This window comes from Camelus ferus, chromosome 16 (assembly GCF_009834535.1).
Source record: "Camelus ferus isolate YT-003-E chromosome 16, BCGSAC_Cfer_1.0, whole genome shotgun sequence".
Lineage (NCBI taxonomy): Eukaryota > Metazoa > Chordata > Mammalia > Artiodactyla > Camelidae > Camelus > Camelus ferus.
In genome coordinates this window covers 625,642-641,667 of record NC_045711.1, presented here as the reverse complement: position 1 = coordinate 641,667, position 16,026 = coordinate 625,642, and the positions used below count along the sequence as shown (strand labels likewise).

Here is a 16,026-nt window from a genome sequence, read left to right as displayed (position 1 = left end):
AATTGCAGAGAATAGACTCGTTTGAAGGGACTTTATGCTTAACGTTCAAAACTCTAAAGAGAGAGTAGAGTTTATAAGACAGAAATAGCACATTATTAAAAAAAAAGGACAGGGAGATGTTTAAAAGATTGAGATTCCAGAAGTGAAAAATATAGTGTTAAAGTAAAAAAATGTGATAATTAGCCAAGTTAACAAGTAGATTAGACCCAGTTAAAGAGAAAATAAGCAAATTAGAAGCTGGATCTGAGGAAATCAGCATAAATGCAACTCTGGGGAAGGGGGCAGTGAGAGTGGAGGTTGTGGCATTGCTGGCTCTGATATGTGTTTTGTCAGTTGTGGGCAGGACTGTGGGGAGAGTGGAAGGGGAGGAGGCTGGACAGCAGAGTTTGACGGTGAAAGGCATCTGGATTTTGTCTTGAGGAAGTGGGGAGCCAGAGAAGTTTTTGGAGCAGGGCAGGTCCTTGTAAGATGTGTGCAGCAGGAGGTTCACTCTGGGGCCAAGTGTGGGAATGGATGGCAGAGGAAGTTGGAAGGCCACTCAGGGCTGGGGTTGGTGGCATCTCGAGGAAGTGCCAGGATGGGGGGCGGGGAGAGGGGACAGAGGAAGAGCCAGCTCAGACTGAAACCAGACGATGCCTTTGCTCTGGGGCTGAGTCTCCTTCTGGCCTTGCTCCCTCATCCTTCCGCTTTGGCAAAGACCCGAGTTCTGAAGGCAAAGCTGGGCAGCCCCCGTGGCTCTCCCCCCAGGGCCCTCCTGTCAGGAAGGAGGCCCAAGAACCTCCCTCCCTGAAGCCTGAGTGGCCAACGTAGGGTTTGTATCCTGAGTGGAGTGTGAAGGAGGAATGTTTGCCACTCTTCCTGCAGGAAGTCTGAGCGTGGTGGGCTTCCAGGCACTGATGGGGCCAGGCATTCCTGGGTCTTTCCTCTCATCTTGGCTGGCCTGGGCTGCTCTCCTCCACATCCTCTGGGCAGACAGTGTACTCAGGCAGAGCCGGACCCCTGCCCACCCCCTGCCTGCCTGAGTACCCTCCCTGCCCACAGGATGTGGCGGATGGCGAGTCGTCTCCAAATAATAGATCGGCCGGATCTAGACTTTGTAAAAATAGCCCTGGTTCAGCCCAGGCCGAGGTGGGGCTGGACGTGTGCTCCAAGGCCACAGTGTGGGAGCGGGCTCCCCCCAGCACAGATCTCACCCGCTCCTGCGTTGGGCCCACCCTTTCTGCAGCCCTGGGGGGCTGGGGGTGGGTGGCTGGGTCCTGGGGCTGCCTGCCAGGGTACAGAACTCTCAGTGGGGGGTTGTTCAGAGCTTTGGGCTCTGGCCTCCTCAGCGGGCCCACAGGGAGAAGGCCTTCAGCCGGCCTGCTGAGCCCTGGGATCACCACGAGAGGTGGACTGCGCCTTAGGGATGCTGTCCACGCCCTCTCTCCGTGACGACCTCCTGCTGGCCCTATGGGGAGGGGACATCGCCAATCTTACAGAGGAGGCTCAGACCCAGCTTCTCCTGGTTGAGCCAGGGGCTCTGACTCCTCCCATACTGTCCTCTGCGGCCCTGCCCCCCTGCCCTGGCTCCCTGCCTGCTGCTCCATTGTCCCAGACCTGTGGGCTCAGCACACGTGAGCTGATCGAGGGCCTCCCCACACCCCAACCACAGGATGTCCTCGTGTTGGGAAAGCCGCCCCTACTGAGACCAGGGGAGGGGCAGCCAGTCTGCCCAGAAAGCTCTCCTCAAATAAACAAAGACTAGGGGCTGGGGCTGGTGGGCCCGGGAAGCTTCCAGCCCCAGCTGGTCTTTATTTTCAGCAGAGCTGCTTGCTGGCTAGAGAAGCCTCTGTGCCCCAACCTGGGACAAGGTTCACATGTCCAAGCCTTTGTCTGTGTGGAACCTTCTGCCAGAACGTTTTTCCTCCAGTCCCTACCTGGTTGTGTTCAGGCCTCTCTGCTGGCCTGTGACATCCCTGAGGCCCGGGAGAGGTCCCTTCTCTTGTCTCCCCTGAGCAGAGGGCAGGGCTGTAAAGATGGATTGTGTCTCCCTCCTGACTTTGGACTCCTTTGTCCCCAAGGGGCAGGCACTTAGGGACAAGGGAGTCCAGGGTTAGGAGGGTTGCTATGTCATCTTTGGCAAGTTTCTCCACCTGTCAGTGGCCCCAGCTGTAAAATGGGACCGACAGGAAAGCTCAGGCTAGGATTTGGTGACCTTTGGCAGGCTGGGGGTGGGGACAGGGTGTGGCCACTCCAACAGGAGTACATCCATAGTCCTGGATGCCTCTGCCCACGAAAACGAGCCGGCAGAAAGCCAGGGGGGAAGTGTGGGGGAGGGGAGCTGCCTTCCTGTTCCGCTGCAGACAGGAGGGTAGGGATGGACCAAGATGGCCGAGGTCTGGCCAAGGCCTGGCTCAACTCCTTCAGCCCCTGTCCACCCACCCAGTGGCGGCTTGTCCAGTGCTCCCCCTTGAAGGGGAGAAGAGCATGCTGTGTGTGTATCTCCACAGCCCTCCAATTAACCACCAAACCTGGTCCTAGGGCTTAGGGTCTCCCCCATCCTCCTCCCACGGCCCCTCCATCCCCATCCCATCCTGCAGCCTGACGGCTTTCTCACTGTCCCCAGCACACCCTGAACTGTCTCTGACCTTTGGAACATCAGCTGGGATCGTCCTCTGTTCTAGCCTGGCAGTCTGAAGTGTGATTTAGAGCTGGGACTCTGGAGTCAGATGCATCGGGGTTTAAAGTCTGGCTCAGCCACACACTAGCTGCGTGATGTCACTCCTGTTCGCCTCTACCGTGTCCTCTGTGAGATGAAGATAATGTGAGAATCAAATGAGATAATCTGTGCTTGTGTCCAGGGCACATCCCTGGGCCTTGCCTGTAATAAATTCTCCATAAGTGGGTAACTGCAGTTATTATTAACAATAAGCATCATGCTTCATTCATCATTTTACAGTCTTAAAAGATTTATAATTTGTATTTTAGCATCCTTGATTTTAAGTATTATCACGGTAAACTCCTATGCATCCTTTAATGCCCAGCTCTGTCATCACTGCCTCCATGAAGCCTCCCTTCACTGTCCTGGTAGGATTTGGCCCTCTTTGCTGTTTCCCTGGCATTTTAACTTTTTAAGCTGGGCAACCCACAGGCAGGATCTGCTCCCTGGCCAGACAAGGGGCAACTCCTGCTCTGATTCTTTCTGCGCACTCCCCACCTAACACAGACAGGCATAGACGGAACAATTCTTCCTCCTGCCCTGAACACGTGTGAGTCCTGATGAGACTGAAATCTCTTTCCTGCCTGTATCTTGATCTGATCTCAGGCAGGTCCTGGGAGACAGAACCAGCAGGAAAAATTCTTTTTCGAGATATGAGGAAATAATTTCCACCTTGACTAATCTAAACAAGGGCCCAGTGTTGACCAAGGCTGACCCAGTCCGGGCAGGGCGTGGCATGAAACACCTTGTAAGCATTATCTCATCCAGTGTTCAGAGCAAGCAGGGAGCTGCTATTTTTATCTTCACTTTACAGATGAGGAAGTTGGCGCACGGGAGCTGGCTTAGACAGGCTCATGAGAACTGATTGTTAAATTTTCAGGAATTGTGTGAGCTGGTTGTTAAATACAACCATTATTAAAAACTAAATTATGTAAACTTACAATTAAACTACATATTAAAAACAAAGGTAACAAATACTCAAAATTCACCCCTCCCTAATGATTTTACTACGTTTTGCTATTATCTAGGGTTATTTATTTTCTCAAGGTTATTTATGCCCATTGTACCTGGATGGTAGAACTACATGTGCAGCGCTGTGTGACTGCATGTCTCTTCCCAACCCTGATTAGTGACATCATATTGGTAGCTTGAAATCAGGCCATCGTGGGAATGTTTGCACCATGAAAACGGGCGAACACTGCACATCAGGGCTCCTCCCTTTTTGGAAGACCAGTCGTTAAATGTTTATCAGCACAGCACTGAAATGAGGAACAGAGAGGTTTGTGGTCTGCCCAAGGTCACCCAGCTGGGAAGGAACAGAGCTGAATTCAAGCCCAGGCAGTATGTCTCTGGTGCCCAGATTCGGGCATCACTCACTGATTCTGCCCGAGGCTCCGATCACACAGTTGGGATTAAAAGGTTCCCCCCACACTCATACACCCACTGTCCTGTTCATTTAGGTAAGAGACAGTCAGATTGTTCCAGCCCAGCCCATTCTCCTCTTGTCCACTTCCTCCTCTCCTTCCTCCCCACCCTCGGTCTCTTCTAGTCCGGCCTGCCTCCTAGGGACTCAGGTCTGTGAGGGAGCAGCCAGCTTGGTGGTCAGAGGCCGGCCAACTGGCCGCCTTGTCTGCCCACCGGGCCTTTGTCTGGCCATCTGCCCATCAGCTGTGGGACTGCCTTCTGGGAGGGGGAATCTGGGGCTGCCTCATGACATGACCTAGTGCCTGCCCTGCCTTGCTGGCCTCTTCATCCCCCACCTGGGACCTCCAAGGCCCCTCCCATCACTGGTAGCGCTGTCCCCACAGGGTCCTCTAAGACTGCTGCTCTCTTGTTCTGGAAGAACAAAACCAGGTCACAGCTCTCCTCTGTCAGCATCCTCTGGTGTTTTCCTTTCTCACCCATGGAAGCCACAGTCACCACAGTTGGCCACAAGGCCCTATCCTATCTGGCCTTTCCCCTGGGTCCCTCTGCTCCAGCCACTCTGGCCTCTTTGTTGTTCCTGAAATATGCTAAGCGCACTCCTGCTCCAGGGCATTTGCACTTGCTATTCTCTACCCAATATTTGCAAGATTCGTCTCCTCCTGGTCTTTGCTGAAATGTCACCTTCTCAGCCCTTTCTATTTAAAACTGTAACATCTGTTGTCTTTCTCTCATGTGCACACATTTCCTATATCCTGTTTCTGTCCTTTTCCCCTCCTCAGCACTAGTCACCCCCTGATGTACCACCTTTTTTATTTTATGGTCTGTTTCTCACTAGAATGGAATTTTTGTCTTTATTGAATGGATGAAAGGATGAATGAATAAATGAGTGAATGGGTGAATGAACAAATGAATGACAATGTTTCAAAATGTCAGGGAAGCCTCTGCAGTCGGCTGGGAGTGAGGGTGGCTGTATTACCTGGCAGGTAGGAGACCTGGGGTTTCAGGTCCAGTTCTGCTTCAGTCTGCGGTATGACCTTGGGTAGGCCCCTTTCCCTCTCTGAACCTCTTCTTCAAGTATAATGAGGAAAGCAGTGTGGCAAAGTATAAGGAGCACTGGCTCTGGAGTCAGACAGACAGAGTGTCCAATCCCCACTGGGGCATTTACCACCTGTGGGGCCTTGGGCAAGTCATTCTCTTCTCTTAGTGTCTCCCCATCTGTGAGGTGGGACAGGGGTCAGAAGGATACACAAAATGCTGTGTGTTGAGCCCCTGGCAAAGCTCCTGACACCTAAAAAGTGTTCAATAAACAAATATTTACTCTTTTAAAAAGTTCCCAAAGGGCTCACCTGCAGCTGGACACCAAAGATGATGGAGGCGTGGTGTCACCCTAATCCAGAGGGCCTGTTCCGCCTCCCTTGGGCCCAGGCCCGGCCAAGGTTGCCCCTCTTGGCGGGATTGAGGGCTGCTTCCTGAGCCCCTGGCCCAGGCCCAGCCTCGTCTCACGGGCCCTTGGCCTCAAGCTGGGGCGATCCGGGCTGGTGGGCTCAGCCGTGGGCCCCTGCCCCACCCCTGCAGCTCTCCTCTCCCTGCGCAGTGTTCATCTGCAGCTTCATGGTGGCTGCCCCCATCTTTGGCTACCTGGGCGACCGCTTCAACAGGAAGGTCATCCTCAGCTGCGGGATTTTCTTCTGGTCGGCGGTCACGTTCTCCAGCTCCTTCATCCCTCAGCAGGTGAGGCCTGCCCGGGCTTCCCACCCGGCACCACTGCGTGTCCCGTCCGTGTGTCCTGGTTCCTCCAGCGGGGTGGCTAGTCTGATTGACTTGTCCTAGTCTAGACTGGGGTTCCAGACCCTTTGCTCAAACCCCACACAGTGTCTTCCAAGTGCAGTGGGATGAGGGGGTCTTCGGGTACCTCTATACACTGGTCCTGCATGTGGGGCCTTTCTTGTGCTGGCCTTGAACTGAGGGACTCGCAGCCCCGTGTGGCATCCTGACTCTCTCTGAGCTGCCTCTGATTTGGGAAGATGCAACGAACAGGGCGAGCAAGGCTGGCCAAGGAGTCAGGACCCTTGGTTCTAGACCTGGCTGTGCCATCATCTTGCTGTGTGACCCTAGGTAAGTCACTACCCTTCTCTGGGCCTTTGCTGTTTGTCCGAAGACCAGCCAACTCCCTGGGTCAAAGTCGTAGGGAGATAAAGGTCAGTTCAACATAAGGAAGATGTTTCTTGCTTGGCTCCCACAGTTCTGGGTTTGAATGTCCCAGTTCTGTTGCCCACTCAGCTTTGTGATCTGGAGAGACTTCCTTAACTTTTCTGAGTCTCAGTTTCCTCATCTTGAATATGGGGATAATACATCTCAGCTTGAAGGTTTGTTTTGAGAAATAACTGAACTAATGAATGTTCAGACCCTGACACATGGCAGGTATTCAACAAATTGTTATTTCTGCTCTTTCTTCCAAAGAGGAGGTATGTTGCTTTGAGAGGTAGTGAGTGTCCCATCAGTAGGGATGTTCAAACAGAGCAAGGACAATCACATGATGGCTACTGTAGAGGGACATAGAGGAAGAAGGGGAGGAGACCAGGATCTATCCTCAGGGAGCTTTCAGCCTAGTGGACAGAGGAGGAGACCCTGGCCCCATCCTTGGGAGCACCCAGGCTGGGGGTGGGAAGATGTGACAGAAGCTCCCATGCTCAGAGCCTTCAAGATGTGTGAAGTGCTGAAAGTCGTCACTGAAGAGAGAGCAGGCTCTTGACATCCATGTGGTCAGGGAAGACTTCCTGGAGGAGGTGGCATTTGAGCTGGCAGGCAAGTCAGGGAGATTAGGCCTTTCGGTGAAGATAGCACAGGCAGAGGGAGCCATCCTAGGGATGAAGAAATGATGGAGTGTGTTGATAGTTGGAGGAGGAGAGGGCTTTGGTTGGAAAGGAAGGCAGGACCAGGTCAGGAGGAACCTCGAAGGCTGGGTTGGAAGGCCTGAGCTTCCTCCTGAGGGAAGAGATGGACCCTGGAAGAGTCTGAAGTAGGGCAGTGGTGAGTCAGATTTACACTGAATCCAGTGGAGGCTGGAGGTGAGGACAGAGAGAATTGGTAGGTTTAGGGGATGCTTCACAGGGCAGCTTCACAGAGGAGGGTCAGGCCTGGTTAGCTCCAGGCCTGGAGTGTCAGGTAGAGCCTGACGGCCAGTCAAAAATGGGGATGGGACCAGAAGAAGCTTCTAGGACCCCTCAGGGCCTTGTCCTTCCTGGGCCAGGCCCCTGATCGTCTGGCCTCCAGGGTTGTTTCTGGGCTTGACCCCAGGACCACGATGTCAAGGCTGGGCCCTGCTCTGGGTGTGTGGAAGGGAGGGGGAACTGGGGAGAGATGAGCAGAGGCAGAGAGAGGAATAGACAGCTCACCCCCAATTAATCTAGAAATTCATTGCAATCATGATCCAAGTCCCACGGGGGTTTTTGGTGGACATTGGCAATGTGATTCTGAAGTTAATTTGGCAGAGAAAGTGCCCAGGAATAGCCAAGAACATTGTGAAAAATAACAATGAAAGGGCCTGGCCTTATCAGTTATCACAATACAGCTATTCTAACTAAAACAGCAGAAGGATAAACTCAGAGATCAAGGCAACAGTGTCCTCCTCTCTCTGGGAAGTGAGTGGGATGAAAGTTGCATCTCAAATAAATGGTTTTGGGAGAATGGATACATCTGGATGGGTGATAAAGTCTGGGCTGTATTTCAAACCATACTTCAAAATCAGTCCCAGACAGGTGAGAGTAAAGTGAAAAAAAAAAAAAAAAGCAAACTATAAAAATCTTGAACGATAAATCAGCAAGAAAAAGACAAATAAGCCAGTAGAAAGACAGGCAAAGGGTAGTGACGGGCAATCCCAGGGGAAGATTCCCAAATGGGCAGTAGATGTAGAAAGAGATGGTTCCTGGCTTCTCAAATAATCAGGGCACTGCAAATTAAAACCACAATGAGGTACCATTTCACACCCATCAGATTGGCAGCAATTAAAAAGGCTGACAATACCAAGTGTTATTAAAGCTGCTGGTGGGAGTGTAAATTGGGAGAGCCTCTTTGAAGAGTAAAATGGCAGGATTTTGTAAAATTCTGTGTGCATCCCACAGCCCAGTCTTCTACTTCGAGGTGTATGCCCAGTGAAGAAACTCCCAACTCGTGGACCCGAAGTGACAGGTGCATCTTAAGGATGCTTGTTGAAGTTTTGTAATAGGAAAAAAAAAAAAAAAAGAGAGAGAGAGAGAGAGAGAGAGAGAAAGAGAGAGAATCTAAATGACCATGACTAGGGGATGCCCAGATAGAATGGAGTGTATTCATACTGTGAGATTCTTGGCAAAAAATGAATGAACTAGATCTAGAATTAACCAACACAAATGGCTTTCCAGAGGCTGAGGGGAAAAAAAAGCAAGTTGTGGGACAAGATGTGTGCATGGTCTTTTGATGTTTACTTTTTAAAAGCACGCAGGGGACCCTAAATGTTGCTCCTTGGTATGTGTATGTGCAAGCAAAAGTAGAGAGAATCAAAAACCACCGCACAGTATAGCTGGTTCCTGGGGGAAGGGGCGGGGAATCAATGAGATCTCTTGTCCAAGAGGTCTTATCCACCTGCCCTTATACTGAGGCGAATGAGGAAGTTGCCCTCATTCTCTTTCTCAAATATAACAAGTATAAAAGATAAGAGAATATTTTTTTTATTATTCTGGTATGGGCTAGCCCTTCCTGAGCAAGACATGAAATCCTTTAAGGGAAGCCATTAAGGGAAAAATCAACAGATTGGACAGCATCAAATCAAACAACACAAAATAAAGCTTCTGTATGGTGAAACCTCCTGTAAACAAAGTGGAAAAGAAAGATAACCTAAAATATTTATAACCTATTTATTAAAGGTTAATACCCATGATCTATAAAATAGTATATAGTAGAAACAGATACAAGAAAGATAACCCAACAGAAAAATAGGCAAAGGCTGTGGGCAGATGATTCTCAGGGAGAGAAGCAGAGGCAAAGAGCCAGGGGAAAGCTCAGAGATGGAGAGTGAGAGTGAATGAACTATGGAAATGAGAGGCTCACAGATGGTTGGGCAGGACCAGTGACGCAGAGAGAGGACCAGGAAAGATATGGGCAGATGGAGAGAGGGCAGCAGGGAGACCCGGAGGATGGCTGGACGTGGGTGATGCTGGCCGGATGGGTGGTCCGGGTGGGGCTGGGGAAAGATGACCCGTGTTGGTTCTCAGGCCCTGGGCAGCTGTGGGGATGGAGGGGCCGGGTCTACATCAAAGGGCTAGTACCACTGGCAGCTGGCATGGCCCCACCCTTCCCAGCTCAGCTGGGCTTTGCTCTTTGATGTGTGTAAGGGGGAGGGGCACTGAGCCCACTGGGCTGCCCTGCCCACTCCCTATTTACACTGGGTTTTCAGTGCTGCCAGGGTCAGCCCAGCTGCTCTGCCAGGGGGTGGGACACAGAGTGGGGGTGGCTTGAGGCTCCCAAGGTGGGGTCAGAACCCAGAGAGGACGTCTCTCAGTTGGTGGGGGTGGCAGTGGAGATGCAGGCTTAGGTCCCCTGTGCTTGTGGGGACAGAGGGGTCCTGTCTAGGCCATGCCTACAACTCTCCACTTGAGAAAGTCCAGCTTCATCCCAGCAGCCAGCCAGCAGGCCCACTACACAGAGTGGGAAACCAGGCTTGGAGTGGCCTGAGGGTGTAGGGGTTGGACTCCATCCTCTCTCCTGGCTCCTAGACCCTGCAGGGGATGGGAAGCAAAACGGGGACCAAAGATGAGCAGGCAGAGGAGCAGGACAGTCCTCCAACATTCTCCGCCCCTCCCCTACAGCACTTCTGGCTGCTGGTCCTGTCTCGCGGGCTGGTGGGCATCGGCGAGGCCAGCTACTCCACCATCGCACCCACCATCATCGGCGACCTCTTCACCAAGAACACCCGCACGCTAATGCTGTCTGTCTTCTACTTCGCCATCCCACTGGGCAGGTGAGGATCTGGGCAATGTCCCCTTGGATTTCTGACCACTCCCTCTCCCTGAGGTTTGGCCCCCTGTGACTTGAGAAACGCCTGGACCAGTTCCCTAGCTGGCGGGGTGGCAGGGGCGGGCAGCCTCGTAGACCAGAGAGCATCCTCCATGCCACCCCACGCCCTGCCCATCCCTGCCTGACTGAGCCCATCTTCTCTGCAGCGGCCTGGGCTACATCACCGGCTCCAGTGTGAAGCAGGCGGCTGGAGACTGGCACTGGGCCTTGCGGGTAAGGACAGTCCTGGACCAGCTCTTGCCTAGGGTCACCCTGAGACTCAGGGACAGAGCCCAGTCTGGGATGCAGGCCTTGGTCTCCAGGCTTCATACCTGGGTCTTCTAGATTTGTCCACATTGAGGTGTCAGGGAGCCAGACTCAGCCCTGCCACCCTCAGGGGCCCCCAGTCTGAGAGGACGAAGGACTCTCCCACCATGTCAGGAAATTCCAGGTCCACGATGGCGCTTCCTGCTTTGAGCCCCGGCACCGCGCTAGGGTGGGGCTGAGACAAGGCTTCTGTGTGGGAGCCCCCGGGGTCTGGAGCCACTTCCTGTCCTGCAGGAGGATTTGACACAAGTCAGCCAAGGCCCCAGGACAGGGCAATCAGAGGAAACAGAGATCCCCAGTCTCGCAAAGGAGAGGAAGCTTGAGACAAAGTGTTTTTTCCTCAAAAGCAGGAAGGAAGCAGCCTCCGTGGAATTTCTTGATTGAGGGTGGGAGGGGGCAAAAGAAGAGGAACTCCCCAGCCCATGGGCTTCAGGCCTGGTGGGGCTGGGGACTGATTTCCCTGTTCTCATGAGCTGGTGGAGGAGCTGGTATATTGGAATCCAGGCTGTCAAGATGAGCCCCTTCCATTTGGAAGGAAGCCTGGGGCCTGGGAGATTCTGTTCTTGGGCTGGATGCAAGGAAGACCCAAAGGGGCCCCTGAGCCTCTGGTCTCCTGGGGCTCACATGGGCCTCTTGCAAATGATAACCTACCTGATATATGAGCTGGGAGCTTCATGCCCAGCCAGTCCCTTCCCAGCACCCCCCAGTACAAGGAGCTGGCCTGGGAAACTTTCCTAGACCCAAAGAGGTGGGCAGGAGATGGTATCTGGTTCCTTGCCCCCAGAAACTCTCCTCTCCCAGTTATCATTCTATATGTCTGCCTATATACCTTCCTTCCTTTTGTTCCATCCATTATCTATCCATCCATTTCTCTGTCCATCTATCCAGCCATCTGTCCTCCCTCCTCTATCCATCTGACCATCCCTCCCTCCCTTCTACTTTCAGTACCCCCTCCCATCTGCCCCTGGTCTGGAGAACCCATTTGGAGCCCCCAAGCCCTTTGTGCTGACCTCACCCTCAGTGGCTCTGCCCAGTCAGGAAGGCTGGTGGGATTCTAGCCCAGAGGAGAAACCCGGGGTCCAGAGAAGGTGCGGCTGGCCTGCACCGCGCCATCCTGGTGCAGCAGAAACAGACGCCTGGGCCCTGGTGTTCTAACCTGGTGCCCCCTGCCCTGCCAGGTGTCCCCCATCCTGGGCATGATCACAGGAACACTCATCCTCTTCCTGGTCCCGGCCACTAAGAGAGGCCATGCCGACCAGCTCGGCGGGCAGCTCAAGGCACGGACATCGTGGCTCCGAGACATGAAGGCTCTGATCCGAAAGTGAGTGGTGCTTGGAGGGGTCTGGTGGGAGGAGGGAGGGGTGCCGAGATGAGGACCCCTGTCCGCAGGGCAGCCCACCCAGAGCTCTTGGCCAGACTTCCTCCTCTCTGTCTCCACTGCCCACAGGGCTGAGAGTGACATTTTGGTTACTAGTGTTTATTATTCCTGAAGCCGGAGTCCTCACTACTGGGGCTCATAGGAAAGGCATTTGAGGCCTTCTGTTCTTTATGGGGAAGGTGTGAGGGAGAAAAGCCTGCCTCCTGGGCCCCAACGCCTGGGCCCGAGTCTGCCAGCTGCAGGGGTGCTGGTACCCGCTCAGTGTCGCTGCCCCGGCCTCTCCCCAGCCGCAGCTACGTCTTCTCCTCCCTGGCCACGTCGGCTGTGTCCTTCGCCACAGGGGCCCTGGGCATGTGGATCCCACTCTACCTGCACCGCGCCCAAGTCGTGCAGAAGACGGCAGAGACGTGCAGCAACCCACCCTGTGGGGCCAAGGACAGGTAGGGCCGGGCCTGGGGGCCGGCGGAGGGGGCAGGGATGGCGAGGTGGTGAGGGATGCTGCCAGCCCCTCTGCCCAGCCCTGCCCCTCTCACCCCTGCCCCACTGCCCTCTGTCCACACAGCCTCATCTTTGGCGCCATCACCTGCTTTACGGGTTTTCTCGGTGTGGTCACCGGGGCAGGAGCCACGCGCTGGTGCCGCCTGAGGACCCAGCGGGCCGACCCACTGGTGTGTGCGGTGGGCATGCTGGGCTCTGCCATCTTTATCTGCCTCATCTTTGTGGCTGCCAAGAGCAGCATCGTGGGGGCCTATGTGAGTGCAGTAGGGGTGCCAGGGTGTTGGGGGGAGCTGGGCCCTGGGAAAGGAAATGCAGTCCGACTCATAGGGGCCCTTCCTCCCTGCCCACGGGGAGGCTCCAGCCCTCTGCCTGCCCCTGCTCTGTCCAGGGCCTTCCCAGAGCTCTGGGTGTCCTTCAGAGCTGTGGGCCTGACCTGAAGCCTGTAGATAATCCACAAATTCCTTGTCAGCCTGACTGCCAGGAGGAGTGGGAGGTTTTGGGGGGCTCCCTGCCAGCAGCTGGGGTGCAGGGGGCAGTCTGGGGTCGATGGTGGGTGGAGCGCCCCCTGATGGTCGCTCTGCTCTCTCCTGGGCAGATCTGCATCTTTGTTGGGGAGACGCTGCTGTTTTCTAACTGGGCCATCACTGCGGAAATCCTCATGGTGAGGCAGGCCAAGGTTGCCTCATGCTGACGGGGCCAGGGTGGGTGAAGAGGGGGCAGAGCTGGCAGGGCTTGTCAGGGGTGCGTGGGAACGAAGGCATACTGGGAAGGTGAGTGTGGAGGCAGAGGAGGGGATCAGAGATTTGGGGTCTGCATCGGGGCAGAGCCTGGCATCAGAGGGTTGAGCAGGCAGAAGGGAAGGACATGGGGATTGTGGGTGGGGAGGGGGATGTCTGGAGGCTCAGGTTTGTGGCTGGGAGGCTGGCAGTGCCAGGCTGGCACCGAGGTGGTGCTGCCTGCCAGTGCTCCTCCCCCAGGGCCTTAGCTTCCATGGACTCTGCCCTCCCAGCTCAGCCTGGGTCCCAGGCACGCCTGCCGGAGTGCCTGCGGCTGGGCCGGGCAGACAGAGGCCGTCTTCACAGGGCCAACAATGGGCTCCAGACCAGCCGGCCGGGGACAAAGGGCCATCTGAGTGGTGGCAGGGGCTTGGGTCCTTGGGCAGGGACGGGTGCAGCCCAGGAGGAACCAGGAGGGGGTTGTGGCCCTGCTAACTGGCAGGAGTCTTGGGGGGGGTGGCAATCAGGGGTGACATCTGGTCCTGTCCTCAGGGATCCTCCAAGTCAAGGCCAGGAGAGGACTAGGAGAAGGGGAGTGCAGGGGACCAGCAGTGGGGAGGGTATCTTGGAGGTGCCAGGGTGGGCCCTGGGGGCAGGGGGAGGAAGTACTCACGGGTCGACCTTCAGGGTGCTTGGGGTTTGGTGCCACAATGTGGGTCAGCCTGCAGATCAGAGTCTGCTTGGGCATCTGCCTGGGCATCGGGTCTCTGCTAGCTCCCCTCCTCCAGGAAGCCTGCCTTGCCCCACCCCAGCTCCCCTGCGTATCTGCTTCATCTGGAGGTGTTCCTCTCTCCCCACTAGTCCAAGGCTGGGAGGTGGTGGTGGGGGAGGTCTGACTCAACTCTGTGCCCCAGCATGGAGCCAGACGGGGTGGCAGGGGTGGGGCGGGGGTCCCTGCACACGCTGGATGAAGGGAGTGTGTCTGAATCAAGTGTCCTTGGCAGCGGGCAGGACCTCCTCTTCTGTCTCCACCCCTAGGGGCAGCCCCAGCTGCTGACAGGGTTTGGGTCCCAGGGAAATTGTGTCCCATTTTATTATTAAGTGTCACAGCCAAGTGACTAATTATTCCTGGAAATGGGGCCATGCAATCCAGGTCTCCCCTCCCCCATAGTAGTGGGGTGCTGGGTGGGCACTGGCTGCTCGCAGACTGTCCACAGAGGCCGGGGCTCTGACTAGACAAGGCAGCTGGAGCTGGGGGCAGGGGGCTGCCCAGGGCACCCACTGAGGTGGCTCCTCTGCCACCAATGCCTCTCGTGTGACCTTGGCCTGCCCAGCTTTGGAGCTACAGACCCTATGGGTCAGGGCCTGCTTGGTCTGGTGGGGTTTTGGGGGCCCAGCAGCTCCGGCAGTCGGTGCTCGGGGTAAAAGTGGAGGCTCTCCCAGGCAGGGTCCTGCTTGACCACTGTCGCCCACCCCAGTCAGCCTAGGCTTTAGCAGGTCCTCATGGAGGGGGAACCAAGGTGGGTCTTCAGTGTGTGGGGAGGCGAGGGCAGGACTGAGGCCAGGGTTCTGGTCCCAGGGCTGCCTGGCCCCACGTGTGAGCTCTGGGCCTCCAAGTGTGATCTGTGTGCCTCTGGGCCTTGGTTTCTCTGTGACCTCTGCACTTGGCTCTCTGTCAAGGGCAGCCTGGTCTCAGGAGCTGGAGGAGGGGAGGGCCCAGGAGAGAGGGGTCAAGGCACCAGGCAGAGTGAGTTGAGGCTGTGGGAGGTTCTGAAGTGTGACCTCTGGGCTGGGGCGAGGTGGGTGCACCTGGCTCTCCTGGCCTCTGACCTGCCGCTTCCTGCACAGTGTGTGGTCATCCCCACAAGACGGGCCACTGCTGTGGCCCTGCAGAGCTTCACCTCCCACCTGCTGGGAGACGCCGGAAGCCCCTACCTCATCGGCTTTGTGAGTAGTGGGGGCGGGAGGGACCAGGCTGGGTGCCGGGCTTGGGGAGGTGGCCCTGCCCTGACGCCCAGCATCCCACAGATCTCCGACCTGATCCGCCAGAGCACCAAGGACTCCCCGCTCTGGGAGTTCCTGAGCCTGGGCTACGCCCTCATGCTCTGCCCCTTCGTCGTGGTCCTGGGTGGCATGTTCTTCCTCGCCACCGCACTCTTCTTCCTCAGCGACCGTGCCCAGGCTGAGCAGCAGTGAGTGGGGCTGGGGGTGGGCCTGCTGCCTCGGCTGTGACAGCCCCCACGCGGGTGAGGCGGGTGGGTCACCTGGCTGATGGGGTCCCCAGCCCCCGAGCCTTCCAGCCTCGTGATGCTGCCTCCGGCTACAGGCGGGGAGCCCGTGATGACCTGGGGTTCTCCTGGTGGTTCTATACTTGAGTTTTTCTCTGGAATTAAGAGTTTTCAGAGCTGGGACCCCACCTTTTCTTTTTCCTCTTGTTTTCTGACTTCTTTCTCCTCTCCTCTTTACTCCTCTCTCTCCTCTCCCCACCCCTGGGCTCTCCCACCTCCCTCTGGGGCTGACGAGGTCCCTGCCCAGCACGTCCGGTCCACCGGCCCCCGTGATGCGATGTGCCAGAGCAGTGCCCGGGCCCAGCCCCCGCTGATCCGCCACCTTGACCCCCGCCCGTCTCTCCCCCAGGGTGAACCAGCTGGTGATGCCGCCGGCATCTGTGAAAGTCTGAGGCGGTGAGTGCAGGCCAGGGGAGCTGAGGGTGGGACTCCTTGGGGGAGGGAAGGGGCAGGGTTAGCAGAGTGGGAGCATTCGGCTCATGATGGGGGAGATTCTGAAAGCAGGGGCAGTTCCTCATGAGTCACCTGCCCAAGCACATCCCAACCCTGGGTTTGGTCCTTTTCCTCCCGAAATGTTGCCTGAATGGACTGGTGGATCCAGGGGAAGGGAGGCAGGCTTCCTCTTCCAGTAAATTGGCTCCCCCTTCTTTCCTCAGAAGGGCTGGGGGC

The 16,026-nt window shown here is 55.9% G+C and overlaps 1 protein-coding gene across 17 annotated transcripts in view; it reads left to right on the top strand.

The window, feature by feature from the left end:
• SPNS2 (sphingolipid transporter 2) overlaps positions 1-16,026 on the top strand; it is a 42,768-nt gene that overhangs the window by 24,838 nt on the left and 1,904 nt on the right. For 6 of the 17 annotated variants that reach the window (XM_032497974.1, XM_032497973.1, XM_032497971.1 and 3 more), the window contains 10 exons: positions 5,718-5,854; positions 9,964-10,115; positions 10,318-10,384; positions 11,656-11,798; positions 12,143-12,295; positions 12,418-12,607; positions 12,949-13,014; positions 14,918-15,016; positions 15,098-15,261; positions 15,562-15,753. In XM_032497974.1, coding sequence (XP_032353865.1) covers positions 5,735-5,854; positions 9,964-10,115; positions 10,318-10,384; positions 11,656-11,798; positions 12,143-12,295; positions 12,418-12,607; positions 12,949-13,014; positions 14,918-15,016; positions 15,098-15,261; positions 15,562-15,753 — 1,346 coding nt within the window. In that variant the 5' untranslated portion in view covers positions 5,718-5,734. Of the gene's footprint in view, positions 1-5,717; positions 5,855-9,963; positions 10,116-10,317; positions 10,385-11,655; positions 11,799-12,142; positions 12,296-12,417; positions 12,608-12,948; positions 13,015-14,917; positions 15,017-15,097; positions 15,262-15,561; positions 15,754-16,026 lie in introns of those variants that run through there. The other 11 variants (XM_006172539.3, XM_032497975.1, XR_004326494.1 and 8 more) reach the window with 10 other exon arrangements.